The 12,687-nt window shown below is 33.9% G+C and overlaps 1 protein-coding gene across 1 annotated transcript; it reads left to right on the top strand.

The window, feature by feature from the left end:
- The first annotated feature begins 1,183 nt into the window (after nt 1–1,183).
- On the top strand, nt 1,184–5,801 carry LOC147293164 (pfkB-like carbohydrate kinase family protein). The gene is made up of 4 exons (XM_086231488.1): nt 1,184–1,647; nt 3,257–3,589; nt 4,833–4,949; nt 5,265–5,801. The coding sequence occupies exons 1-4, from the start codon at nt 1,231–1,233 to the stop codon at nt 5,394–5,396; spliced, it is 999 nt and encodes a 332-aa protein (XP_086087614.1). The 5' UTR covers nt 1,184–1,230; the 3' UTR covers nt 5,397–5,801.
- Nucleotides 5,802–12,687: the final 6,886 nt, after the last annotated feature.

Below are 12,687 nucleotides of genomic sequence, written 5' to 3'. Positions count from 1 at the left end.
GGTAATACATGTTATTATGGTACATAATATCTGGCAAGCCATTAATCTTTTCGTGAAAATTTAGTTTTAATACGTGAAAATTCAGTTTCACTTATAACTATGTTTTGTATATAATTATAGTGTTTTGTTTCATTTCATTTTTATTGAAATTGTTTTATTGTTAAGTTTCAGTTAGAACTTGAAGATTTGAAGTTCTGAAGATTTTGGTTCAGTTTCAGTTGTAATTGAAAAAATGCCCAAGCTTTGTAACTCTGTAACTATTTTTTTAGTGTTTATGTGAAATTGTTTCATTTTAGGTGTAATAGAATATTTAAGCAGTGTGATGGTGTAATTAATTTTTGCGGTGTTATTTTTTCAATTTAGTTACAATTTGAATATTTCATTTTGAAGGAATATTCTATTTTTAATTTTAGTAAATATTTGATTTTCAGTTTTAGTGTTTGATTTTAGTTTTAGAGAAATATTGAGTTTCAGCCAAAAATTTAGTTTCAGCAAAATTCAGTTACAGTGATGTTATCGCGTATCAACGTGAGTTAGTGCGTTAGAAGGGTAATTTAGAATTATAAGTTATAGGGAATTTTGAGAAAGTTTCTAAATTGGTAGAGATTTAGGCAAATTTTTTGAATGATTAGAGGATTTAAAATTTCGGATTATAAAAATTAATTAATTTAATAACAATAAAATCACACTTTGTACTGCTAAAATTAATAACAGGTTAAACTTATTATATTTGAGTGTAATAAATGCTCATTATTCAAAATTTATTCTTTAAATGGACATACAATACATACTCAAGAATAAGTCCCCAATTCAAATTTAACATTTTTTTTAGAGGGAAAATAGACTTTTATTCAGCATTAAAATCATTGAAAAATTAATTAATTAATCAAATTAATGGTTGATTGGTAGGTATGCCAACTGGGCTCCGCAAATGAGAGACATTATCCTCCAAGTGGGCCCCGGATAAGGATTAAAAAGGTAGGTAGCAAATTAATATCCACTTAAAATTTACATAATCCTAATCAATTAGTAAAAAAATCCATTAACTTTAATTTAATTATGCATAATCCTTTCTCAGTTTGTCCTCTCTCTCTCCCCTCTCCCACTCGGATTTGTAATCCCACTCTATAAATACAACGTACCTTCCGATCCAACCTCCTCTCTCTCTCTCTCTCTCTCTTATTATTTCCTTGCACACCCACCAAACCCTCTCTCTCTCTCTGTGAAGGCATGGCTACAGCGACCAATGGCGTGTCTGCGACCGGTCAGGGCCTGATCGTGAGCTTCGGGGAGATGCTGATCGACTTCGTGCCGACCGTATCGGGCGTGTCGCTGGCGGAGGCCCCGGGGTTCCTCAAAGCCCCCGGTGGGGCCCCCGCCAACGTGGCGATCGCGGTGGCCCGCCTCGGCGGCAAGTCAGCCTTCGTAGGCAAACTCGGCGACGACGACTTCGGCCACCAGCTCGCCGGCATCTTGAAGCAAAACGGCGTCGCAGGCCAAGGCATCCTCTTCGACCAAGGCGCTCGCACCGCGCTTGCCTTCGTGACTCTACGCGCCGACGGAGAGCGTGAGTTCATGTTCTACCGCAACCCCAGCGCCGACATGTTGCTCCGGCCCGAGGAGCTCAACTTCGAGCTGATCAAATCGGTACGCTTTCTCTCTTTGACTCTTTTGCTTGCGTGTATTTTGGATGGAGCAGTGTCCGTGGGTGTGATAGGCTAACATGCCGGTGACGGAACAGTTGTTTCTGACGTTACCGACACGTCAGCGCAAAAGGTGTGGATCCCAATACTAGATCTAATAGTATATACACACTGTAACTCACTCACGGCCCTTAATTCTCCGATAGGGTGGGGTAGGTCCCACTTACAACAGTTCTAATGTTCGTCCAAATTCCAAAACATCCGTTCTAAGATTTTTTCGAGAAAATTTGAAATTCCTTTTCCTGATATTTCCTCTAGTTTGGATAAATAATTCTAGAAAAAAAAAAAAAAAAAACAAGAAAAAAAAAAAGATATGTTTGGTGGTGGGAGTTTGGCTTTAAGAGTTACTTGTTTTCTTTTTCAGACGCTTTGGTAAGCGAGTGAGTGATCTGCTGCACTGCGTCTAGAATAGGGTTAGATATAGTTGTTTGTCTTTTGGTGGGGGGTCAGGGTTTTACTTTGACTAACGTCTCCGCACGCTCACAAGTCACACGAACACGCCCCTTATTATGGCAGAATTCTTTTTTTTTTTTTTCTAAAAAAAAAAACCATTTTATAAAATGACCTGTCATGATTCATGAGGTGCCTAACTGCCTTCAGCTTTGGCTCCTGATTTAAAAAATTAATAATTTTAACTATGCTTGTTTTTTTTACCTAATTACCCTCGTCGAGTATATATACTCGACCAATTTAATTTTAAGATGACATTTTAACTTGTAAGGGTCTCGTTAAAATAGTTTTTAAATTGAGTTATTGAGACATGGTAATTGACCACTTCGTGGATCATCTCTTTTAATAAAAGTGTGATATATTCATATAAAATCTACACAGGTCATATCCACTTTTATTAAAGAAATATTCTACGAAGTGGTCGGTTAAATAAAGTCCAAATGATTTAATTTTTTAAATTTTGGTTGGCGCGGTATTTGGGTTATTTTAAGTAGACCTCGGATATCGTCATATGACTTAAAAAAGCAATTCTTTTATGAGCCATGATACATGCTCCATTTAATAATTAGTATGACTTAAAAGTTAAAACTATCCCAACCCGCATGGAAAATGATGACAATATATATTCCCTTTGATTTTTTTTTTTTTTGTCCATTCGGAAAATATTTTAGAATCCAATTGATTTCTCAGTTTTCTTTTTCTAATTTTTTACATGTCGTGGGACCCATGAGAATTGGAAAAAAACAAAACAACCTTGTGTTTCTATTCTCATTTTAGTTATGGGACATACAGTATTATGCAAGTTGATGTAAATTTAATTGGTCACTTAGCTAAAGCCTACACCATTCCAGCTCAGCAAGCACGAGCCGTGGACCAACACTCATCATTGATCATACATGCCCATCTATTACAAATTGGATAAATAAAATAAAACGTGCTCACTTTTTCTTTGGTCAGAAATGGTGTCACCTATTCCTTCAATTTTTTCATTCTTTTATCAATTCTTCTAACAAAGTGAAAAGAAATATTATTATAAGTGGAGGCTGAGGTGTTTAATATTATTTTTGTTAACGAAGATGAATATTTCGATTTTGTGATAATAGGCCAAAGTGTTCCACTATGGATCGATAAGCTTGATCGTGGAGCCATGCAGATCGGCACATCTAAAGGCGATGGAGGTGGCGAAAGACGCAGGGGCGTTGCTGTCATACGACCCGAACCTGCGGATACCGCTGTGGCCCTCCCCAGAGGAGGCGCGTGAGCAGATATTGAGCATATGGGAGAAGGCTGACATCATCAAGGTGAGTGATGTGGAGCTGGAGTTCCTCACAGGGAACCCCAAGCTTGATGATGCCAATGCCTTGTCTCTCTGGAAGGACAACCTGAAGCTCCTCCTCGTCACTCTTGGGGAGCATGGTTGCAGATACTACACCAAGGTCAGTAGTACTAGTAACTCTTCATCTTTCAAATTGAATTGCTAGCTCTGTAATTAATCAATTAAGAGAAAAATGTTTCAAAAATGACTTGAACTTTTACCTCTGTGTCAATTAAGGATGCATATTATGGGTTGTATCAATGTGCTTCCTTAACTTTAGTTTTGAAGCCAATTTGCTGCTTTCGTTAGTCCAGTTATATTTTTCATCAAAAAAAAGGCCATGTTTGTGAAGTGGTTTAACTTCTATGAACTTGTATTACAAGTGGAATGACGAATTTACCTCTGAGAAAGTGATCACGTGCTACACACGTGATATACTGATATCTTTGTGATAACTTTTGGACGGAATTTGCAACCGACTTGACGGAAGTGCATATTGGCATCCAAAGGAAAGTTGAGGGGGCAAATTTGTACAATCCATATAATTCATATCATGAATTGACACATGGTTAAAGTTTAAGTCTTCTTTTAAAACTTTTCCCATCAATTAATTAATTGTCACTTTAATTTGTTGGTTGCATTGGGGGGTAGGTAGCTAGGTAGCTCATGTCATGATTTTTCTTTTGGCTTTGTGGAGTGTGGACACAGCAAGTTAGCTTAGTAGGATCTATTCTTTGTATTATTTTTTTTATCAATCAACAACTTTCGATTATGAGATTTGAACCCTTCTTCTGGGAGATTAGGTGACGACTGTAGACCAAATGGTGATCTACATATCTTTGTATTGTTTGATTGGGGCACTAAAGGACTCATAATTATAACTTCTTATTTTTTATTTATTTTTATATATTGGAAAGAACAGAAAAAGAGGTATTGGGGTCTGACCAATTCATTAGAGTGGACCAACTCTATAATAATAGTATGAGCAGAAACTTTTCAATAAGGCCAATGAAAGTGGAAAATTTATTGAGTTTTATTGCGTTTGTTGACAAATTTTGGAGGATAGTGAATTTTTAATTAATGGATTTCAGTGACATTAATATTCACTGAGTTCCAAGTGTTGGTATTTACCGTATTTAGTATTTGTTTCATGTGGTGAGTGGTTGAGTGTTATTGCTTTTGTTTTAATTGAGAGTGTACCTACCAATGGAGGGGGGGACATGTGACCAAATAGAACCAGCAGATAACTCAATTTGGAAAACATGCATGTAGGTTGGTGTCATTTGATTCATTTTATTTCTAATACTCAGTCACTCAGTCACTCACTTAATTGTTTGCTTAATTTTGTTTTTGTAAAAACATAGAATTTCCGAGGAGCTGTGGAAGCATTCCCAGTGGAAGCGGTGGATACAACCGGTGCTGGTGATTCATTTGTGGGTGCCCTCCTTGCAAAGATTGTTGATGACCAATCCGTTCTTGAAGTAAGTAGTAGTAGTAGTACATCATATCATATATGGAAATGGAATCATTCATTTATTTATTTTATACTCATTGGTTTTTAGTTTGTATTAATTTCTCATAAGTAATATTTTAATATGTCATTACTCATTATATAATAAAAATCATGTAACTATTATTTTGACGTAATTACCAGATGTAACTTATAGTTTCAATGATGAACAATGATGAATCTTGGAATGCAAATCTATGTGGACCCTGAGAAGTGGATGATCTTTTTCTATTTGGCCTCATCAATTATTGACCCTAAAATTAATTACTTACTTTATTGATGTCAGGATGAGCAAAGGTTGAGGGGGGTACTAAAATTTGCAAATGCATGTGGAGCAATTACAACTACCAAGAAAGGCGCAATCCCCGCACTTCCCACCGAGTCTGAGGCCCTCACATTAATCAAAGGAGGGAAATAGAATAGAGTACAACATGCCTTTTTTTTTGTTTTTTTGTGTGTTTTTTACGCCTTTTTTTTTTGTTTTTTCATCTTTTGAGGACACCTCTACTTCAAGCTTCTTTGCTTTTTTTATTGGAGAGTGTTTGTCCAACCTAAAGTCCCCCGTCCCTTTTTTTTCTCTCTGTTGCCTGCGTCTAATGATTGAAAACTGGCGCCTGAAATGACTGAATAAATATATAACTTTTGATGACTGGTATTACATTTTAGGTTAGATAAAACTATTAATCCTTGCGATTTCTGTTATTTTCCATTAAATTTTCTTATAGTTGTAATTTTTTTTCTTTCAATTATTATACATTCCTGTAATTAATTAAAGGTTCCAAAATGAATTTCTCAGATAATGTTATATTTGGTGATGACTACATACTGCTTACTTTTTGCTTAGGCTCCACGGAACTCATGAAGTCCTTACAATTGGTCATACTGATCTAAACCTGCCCTTTCCTCCATGATTTGGCCACCGAATGGTGGGTGTGCCAAACCCACAAAACAATAATTATATAATTTTATGCTATATTTTATAAATAGAAAATAAAACATATTTAATTTATTATAATACTAAATTTATAACTATACCATAATTCATTATAATGTTATAATTTATATATTAAATTATATTAAAATTTTAACATATGAACAGTAATAACTAGCATTTTTATTGAGACTAGAACTCGTAGGGGAGAAAATAGATTTATGGATGAAATCAAATATGCAGTATTTATAGACAAAAGTATTCGGTTATTGGGGAAAAATCAATATACTTCTAATGTCGAATCAAGATCAACTAGGACAGAAATAAAGCATTGGGTCAAACTCTTCTTTGGTGTCAAGGTAATAACTATGAATAGTCATCGACTCCCGGAAAAGGGTAGAAGAATGGGACCTATTATGGGACATACAGTGCATTACAAACGTATGATCATTACGCTTCAACCTAGTTATGTTTTGAGAAATGACCCGGTCTGGCCCATTCCTCGAAAGAAGTTTTTATGGGATCCCTATCTACCAACATTTTAACTTTTAGTTCTGGCGAACAAAAAATTATAAAAAACTTCTTTTTTGATTACCTTCTTCGCGTATGTACAAGATCAAATTCATTCGATTTCTAAAAAAGATTACTAATCCTTAACTTTTCGATAAATGAATTCCAATTTGTTGACTAGTATACTTATTATAATATATGTACATAGATATATCTTATGCGCATAGTTGTTCATTCAGGAATGGTAAATATATAATATGTAATTTGATAATTTTATATTTCATTAATAAATAATTTAAATTAGAATTATTATCTAATTATAAATTAATAAAGCCATCTTTTTCTCAACAATGTTTTTGTCTTGATAGAAGATAAGATTTCTTGGAACTGAGGTTTATTCGTTTTTAAGTAAGTACGTGACTCAACAAGAAATTTCCTTACCTGTCCAATTTCATCTCGTTACCCTAAACCTAAAATGAACAAAAATAAATTATATGGAAAAAGAAAGGCTAGAGAGTCCGTTGATGAGTCTTACTTGTTTTCGATGTATCTATTCTTTTCTTACTATAATACCTTATTTTGACTGTATCATACTATGTATTATTTGATAACCCAATAAACCACCTATTTCTTTTTTCTTTTCTGGTTCAAATCTAATTTAAAATGGAAGAATTTCAAGGATATTTAAAAGGCTTATTCGAGTCAATGTCTCCTGAAAGTAACTTCGATTTTCAATTTGCCCCCTGAAACTTCATTCCTCCCACTTTGCCCCTCAAACTTTACAAAATACCATATTCCGTTAAGTCTGTCTATGAGTCCGTCAAAAAAGCCTATGTGGTGCTTATGTGGAAGGGGCAATAAACTGCCACGTCAGCTTATTTGACGAAGCTTGTAACGGACTTGACGAAATATGATATTTTGTAAAGTTCGGGGGATAAAGTGGGATGAATGAAGTTTCAAGGGGCAAATTGAAAATCAAAGTTACTTTCAAGGAGCATTGGCGTGAATAAGCCTATTTAAAACTAAATAGATTTCAGCAACATGGCTTCCTATACCCACTTATTTTTCGGGAGTATATTTATGCACTTGCTCATGATCATGGTTTAAATAGATGATTTTGTTGGATAATGTAGGTTATGACAATAAATCTAGTTTACTAATTATAAAACATTTAATTAGTAGAATGTATCAACAAAATCATTTGATTATTTCTGTTGATTCTAACAAAAAAAAAAAAAAAAAAGGAGTACAACAAAAATTTGTATTGTCAAATGCTAACGGAGGGATTTGCAGTCATTGTGGAAATTCTGTTTTCCTTATAATTAGTATCCTCCTTAGAGGGGACATAAATTGTAACATCTTATGATTTAAGATCAATTCATTCAATATTTCCTTTTTTAGAGGACATTCCCACATTTAAATTATGTATCAGCTGTACTAATACCCTACCTTATTCATCTAGAAATCTTGGTTCAAACCCTTCGCTATTGGGTGAAAGATCCCTCTTTTTTGCATTTATTATGACTCTGTTTTGGGAACTTCATTGAATGGGTTCCGCCAAATTGAACATAGGCCCAGGCTAAATCCACCACCCTCACCTGCTGAGTTCACCATACTAACATATTTTCTCCAACTTTTTTTCTATTTTACCCTCTCTTGCAAAATGAAGATGAAATCACCAATACTCATTTGGTAGTTATCTACCGAAACCTCCACCAATGTTCGCCAGATAACTACTGAATAATCCACAAAAGTTTGGTAGATACCTGTAGAATGACCTTTTGTACTTATCTACCAAAACCTTCACCAATGTTCAGCAGATAACTACCGAATAGTCCACCAAAATTTGACAGATAACTGTAGAATGACCATTCAGTGGTTGTCTACCGAAGGGTAAAATTGAAATTTTTGAAATAGAGTGGTGAACTCAGCAGTTGAGAGTGGTAGATTTAACTTGGGCATTGAACATATTGCATAGCCATAGTACAAAAGGCAATTCAATATAAGCATATTGACCTCATTTTTCAATTATTGAATTGACACAAGTTTGTTTTGTTGCAATGGTTCAAGTCAATAACTATATATTTTTTAATATTTTTCGTATATTCTTTTACGAATTAAAATTTATAAATTTATTTATTTTAAAAATTATATCATTGAAATGATCTCAATAAGATCTTTAAAATAAGCCCAATACAGTAAAACACCAAGCCACATGACACAATCTCTCTCTTCCTTTTACTTTTTAAAATGGTGGGTCCCTCCACTTTTTTGGTGCAATTCTAAATCAATTGGCAATTGGCAAGTCAAATTTTTGACCTATCAATTGTCATTTCAATTCATCTATTGCCAATTGACACTCCATTGCAAACTATTTTTGTTTCAAATTGTCAATAGATGCCAATTAATCACCATTGCACATGCTCTCAGAACATATTTATACGAAGCAATGCAATATGCTTCTTTCAATTCTATAATATAGTTATTAAGAGACGAACCCACCCACTAAAATAGATACCCTTTGTCATAATTATATAACACATATGTAGATAAGTATAGGAAAATGAGCTAAGAGTGAAATCCCTTTGACAAATTAAGGCAAGTCCTTCACAAAGATGTTGGGAATGGTCTTTTCTACGATAAATTATTTTGTGTAATCGATATACCGTCATATGATGTAATCAATCCAACGTGTCATAATATGAGTGAATGTTATTAATATTATACCATACTAATATAAATACACCGTCTAATAATATCCTTATACATTTGATTGGTTATATCATGTAACGATGTATCGGTTACACCCAATATTTTTTCCTTTTATACAGTTTGCTCATGCTCATCCTCTTGTTACTCTTATCAATGCATGTCATGATCTACATAAAGAAAAATTCAATGGAAGATTGCCAAGCTTTCATAAAGTTCATCAGGTTTTTGTTTCATTTTATTTTTGTATTAATCACACTCTACCCTACCAAATTCAGAGCGTGACAAAGAGAGAGATTGGAAGACATTTTCTTTTTCTTAGACCGAAAGGTCATTGTATTGTACAAAACCCCCTTGGATCAAAAGAGTAAATCCCTTTTCCCAACTAATCAAAGCTGTGTACAAATTGTATTAACATAAGGCCATGGATTATTATAACTTTAATTTACCTGAACAGAGAATTAAAAGCTATTTTCTGTAATCAATATTCAAAAAATTATTGAAAAGCCAAGAGAACTTATAAACAAATTCTTACTTCCCAAATAAAGACCTTTCTCACAATGATAAACGCAACCCCCCCTTTAAGGAAAAAAAAAAAAACTAATAAGAAATTATTGTTTACTGCATATAAATATATAAGAGAAAATTACAGATTTGGTTTATTTATTTTATACCTAGTTTTGTTTTGGTCCATTAATTGTTCCATTTATTCAATGAAGGTCCATATTTGTTTTCTCAAATTTGTCTCACCCTTTACCCTATCAAATCTCAGCCAAATTCAGCAAACATATACTTGTTTTAAAGGTATGCATCTTTTCTTTACAACCATATAAAGATCATTTAAATCGGAGTTCTAAAACTTAAGATAATTGACCCCAATAAAAGGTACCCGAAACTACCAATTTTTCTTAGAAAAATTTTAGATTTTTCACTTCACCAAACTTTAATTTTCTTTAATTCTAATACTCCAAATTGGTTCCTATGACTAAAAAATGATGAAATATAACTTATACTTCAATTATAATTGAAGAAAACACAACCAAAAAGATTTAAAATCATAATTTAAAAAAGATCGTGGACTAAAATTGAATTAGGTATAAAATAAGTAGACCAAAATTGAACTTAAAAAAGATCGTGGACCAAAATTGAATTAAGTATAAAATAAGTTGACCAAATTTGTAATTTTCTCAAATATATAATACCCGTCCATATCCTTCAAGGGAATCCTAGTAAATTTTTTCTCCAAGTGTTTACATTTTCCAGTATATAGCCCCAACTTCAGCGTGTCACAATCGTTAATAAGCCTCATTTTCTTACTTAAATTAAGCAACATGCTAGGACAACGTCCCAAGGGGCAAGTAAGAGTCGAGAGTTTCATAAATAAATTGATTCTCATTCTTTTGGGTTTACAAGTTCCAACTTATAACCTCGAAAAATTATTCTGTATAACTGTAAGATTGCAACGTAGCTAATTAACCTACCAACCCAATCAGTACAAAAGATTTATATATAAATATGCCAGTGGGGATTTCCCTCTAAGCATCTCACAACTCAATTACCAAAATTAACAGTAAATCCAATCCACTACGTACTCTCCATCTCAGAGTTTATAGCTAGCAATGGCTTTTTTGGTGAGAGTCTTCACTGTGGCGGTGATGATGACTCCGATACTGCACGTGACCCATGCAATCGTGTACGAGGTTAAAGACTCCGCTAGATGGACCACCATTAGGAATGTTGATCACTACAACGAATGGGCTGGTACTAAGACTTTCCATGGCGGTGACAAATTAATATTATGAGCCCTTCTAATTTTTGTTAGGGATGACAAAAAAAAACTGTGGATTTGGATAATTGCGGATACTCGAACCGAATAGGGTGGGTATGGGGGAAAAATTTGGGTATCAAAATGGATTTGGGTTTTTTTTTTTTTTTTTTTTTAAATACCTCATCAGGTATGGAGCGAGGATGGTATTGTAGTCCCCATCCTCGAACCTGCCCCGAATTATAAAAATAAAAAATAAATAATAATAATAGTTTTTCTTACTAATAACTAGTTAATGTCAGAGTCACTATACCCTAACCCTACGTACTTTTATGCTGCCTCCACCTTCATCTATAATCTCTCTGTGACTTTAAAGTAAAATGTATTTGTTAATAATTTTTAAGTAATTAAAATTTTTTTAACTAATGGGGCAGATTCGGGAATTGGATATGGATATGAGGATTCCATATATTCTCGGCGGATATGGATATGGGGAATCTATGAATTGAAAAAATTCGGGGATTGGGTAGGGTATGGGGGGCAAAAAGAAATTCAGGTATGGGTATGGAGGTGACATACCCATCCCAACCCATACCCATTGCCATTCCTAATTTTTGCTTAGTTTGGTTTATTTATTTTTGGATTTCCCAATATTAATTACTTGGTGGTACTAAGACTCTCCCTTCCAATTTTTTCATAGTGTGGTTTTTCATTTTCGGGATTCCCCAATATTGATTACTTTGAAGTATTACTCTCATAGTCTCATCTATACTATTATAAAGTTAGAAGGAGAGTTTTGCTATTACACTATATTTTCTTTCTAGACACATACTTTGTTGCGTTATAATTGAATTAATACGTACGCTCAAATAATTAGTTAGAATTTTATCTGCTATATTGTTTTGGTGTTACCATTGTCACTATAAGAAAACAATTAATGTTTGGTATTCTTCAGCGGCTCAGATCCCTTCTATGCTGACTGGTGGTTTGGATGACAAAATGAAGCGTTGGCACTTCAATAATGCCGGTGGCCCCTATCATCATCAGAAAGAGGAAGTGGATGGATCAATTCATCCTGCTCATAAGAGAGCTATTTTTTTGGGATTTAATAAGAATTTCCCCATTCCTGAACAAGAAGTCATAGACTTTTTCACTAAGTATATATATTTCAACTCATCTCCCTCTCCTTATAAAAACGTAATTAGCATGATAATTAATTAGTTTATATATATATAATTATGCTTCATATGGTTTCTTTTTAATATATTTTGATAGGAAATTTGGAGCTGTTGAATCATATATTCAAAAAGTCCCTACTCATGCCATCATTATCTTTCGTGACACTGACACCGCTTCAGCTGTCCTTCGTGGATGCGAGAGGAAATTCATTATTAATGGCATTTATGTCTGGGCCAAAAAATATATGCCTCCAATGTAACCCCAAGCTTGCGGTGCCTCGAGCTCTCGAATATGGCTTCTACACTAAAATCTTTGAAGAAACATTTTGCGTTGCTACTTGCTAGGATTAATAGGAAGTGATGAAGCTCTTATAATTACAGTTTTTTGTCTTTCTTAGTTGCTTAGTAACAACATGGAGTGCCCCTCAAGTTTATTAGTTTATTATGGTATTGTGAGAGTCTTTCTTTTTAGATGGATTAAATACACATATAAATAAATAAAATATAGGGTTATTTTTTTCAAAGTCCAGTTTTTAAATTTACTGTTCATCCGGCCCATCCGCTACAGTGAAATACTGTAGCAGCCCACTTTTTAAAAAACTCGGCGTTATTGTAG

The sequence above is a fragment of the Dryas octopetala genome, chromosome 2, assembly GCF_963921425.1.
Source record: "Dryas octopetala chromosome 2, drDryOcto1.1, whole genome shotgun sequence".
NCBI lineage: Eukaryota > Viridiplantae > Streptophyta > Magnoliopsida > Rosales > Rosaceae > Dryas > Dryas octopetala.
This window is presented reverse-complemented; position numbering and strand designations above follow the sequence as displayed.

Coding starts and splice junctions, on each gene's coding strand:
- LOC147293164 (XM_086231488.1), top strand. CDS start 1,231: ATGGCTACAGCGACCAATGGCGTGTCTGCGACCGGTCAGGGCCTGATC. Junction 3,590..4,832: donor GTTGCAGATACTACACCAAG/GTCAGTAGTACT, acceptor GTAAAAACATAG/AATTTCCGAGGAGCTGTGGA. Junction 4,950..5,264: donor ATGACCAATCCGTTCTTGAA/GTAAGTAGTAGT, acceptor TATTGATGTCAG/GATGAGCAAAGGTTGAGGGG.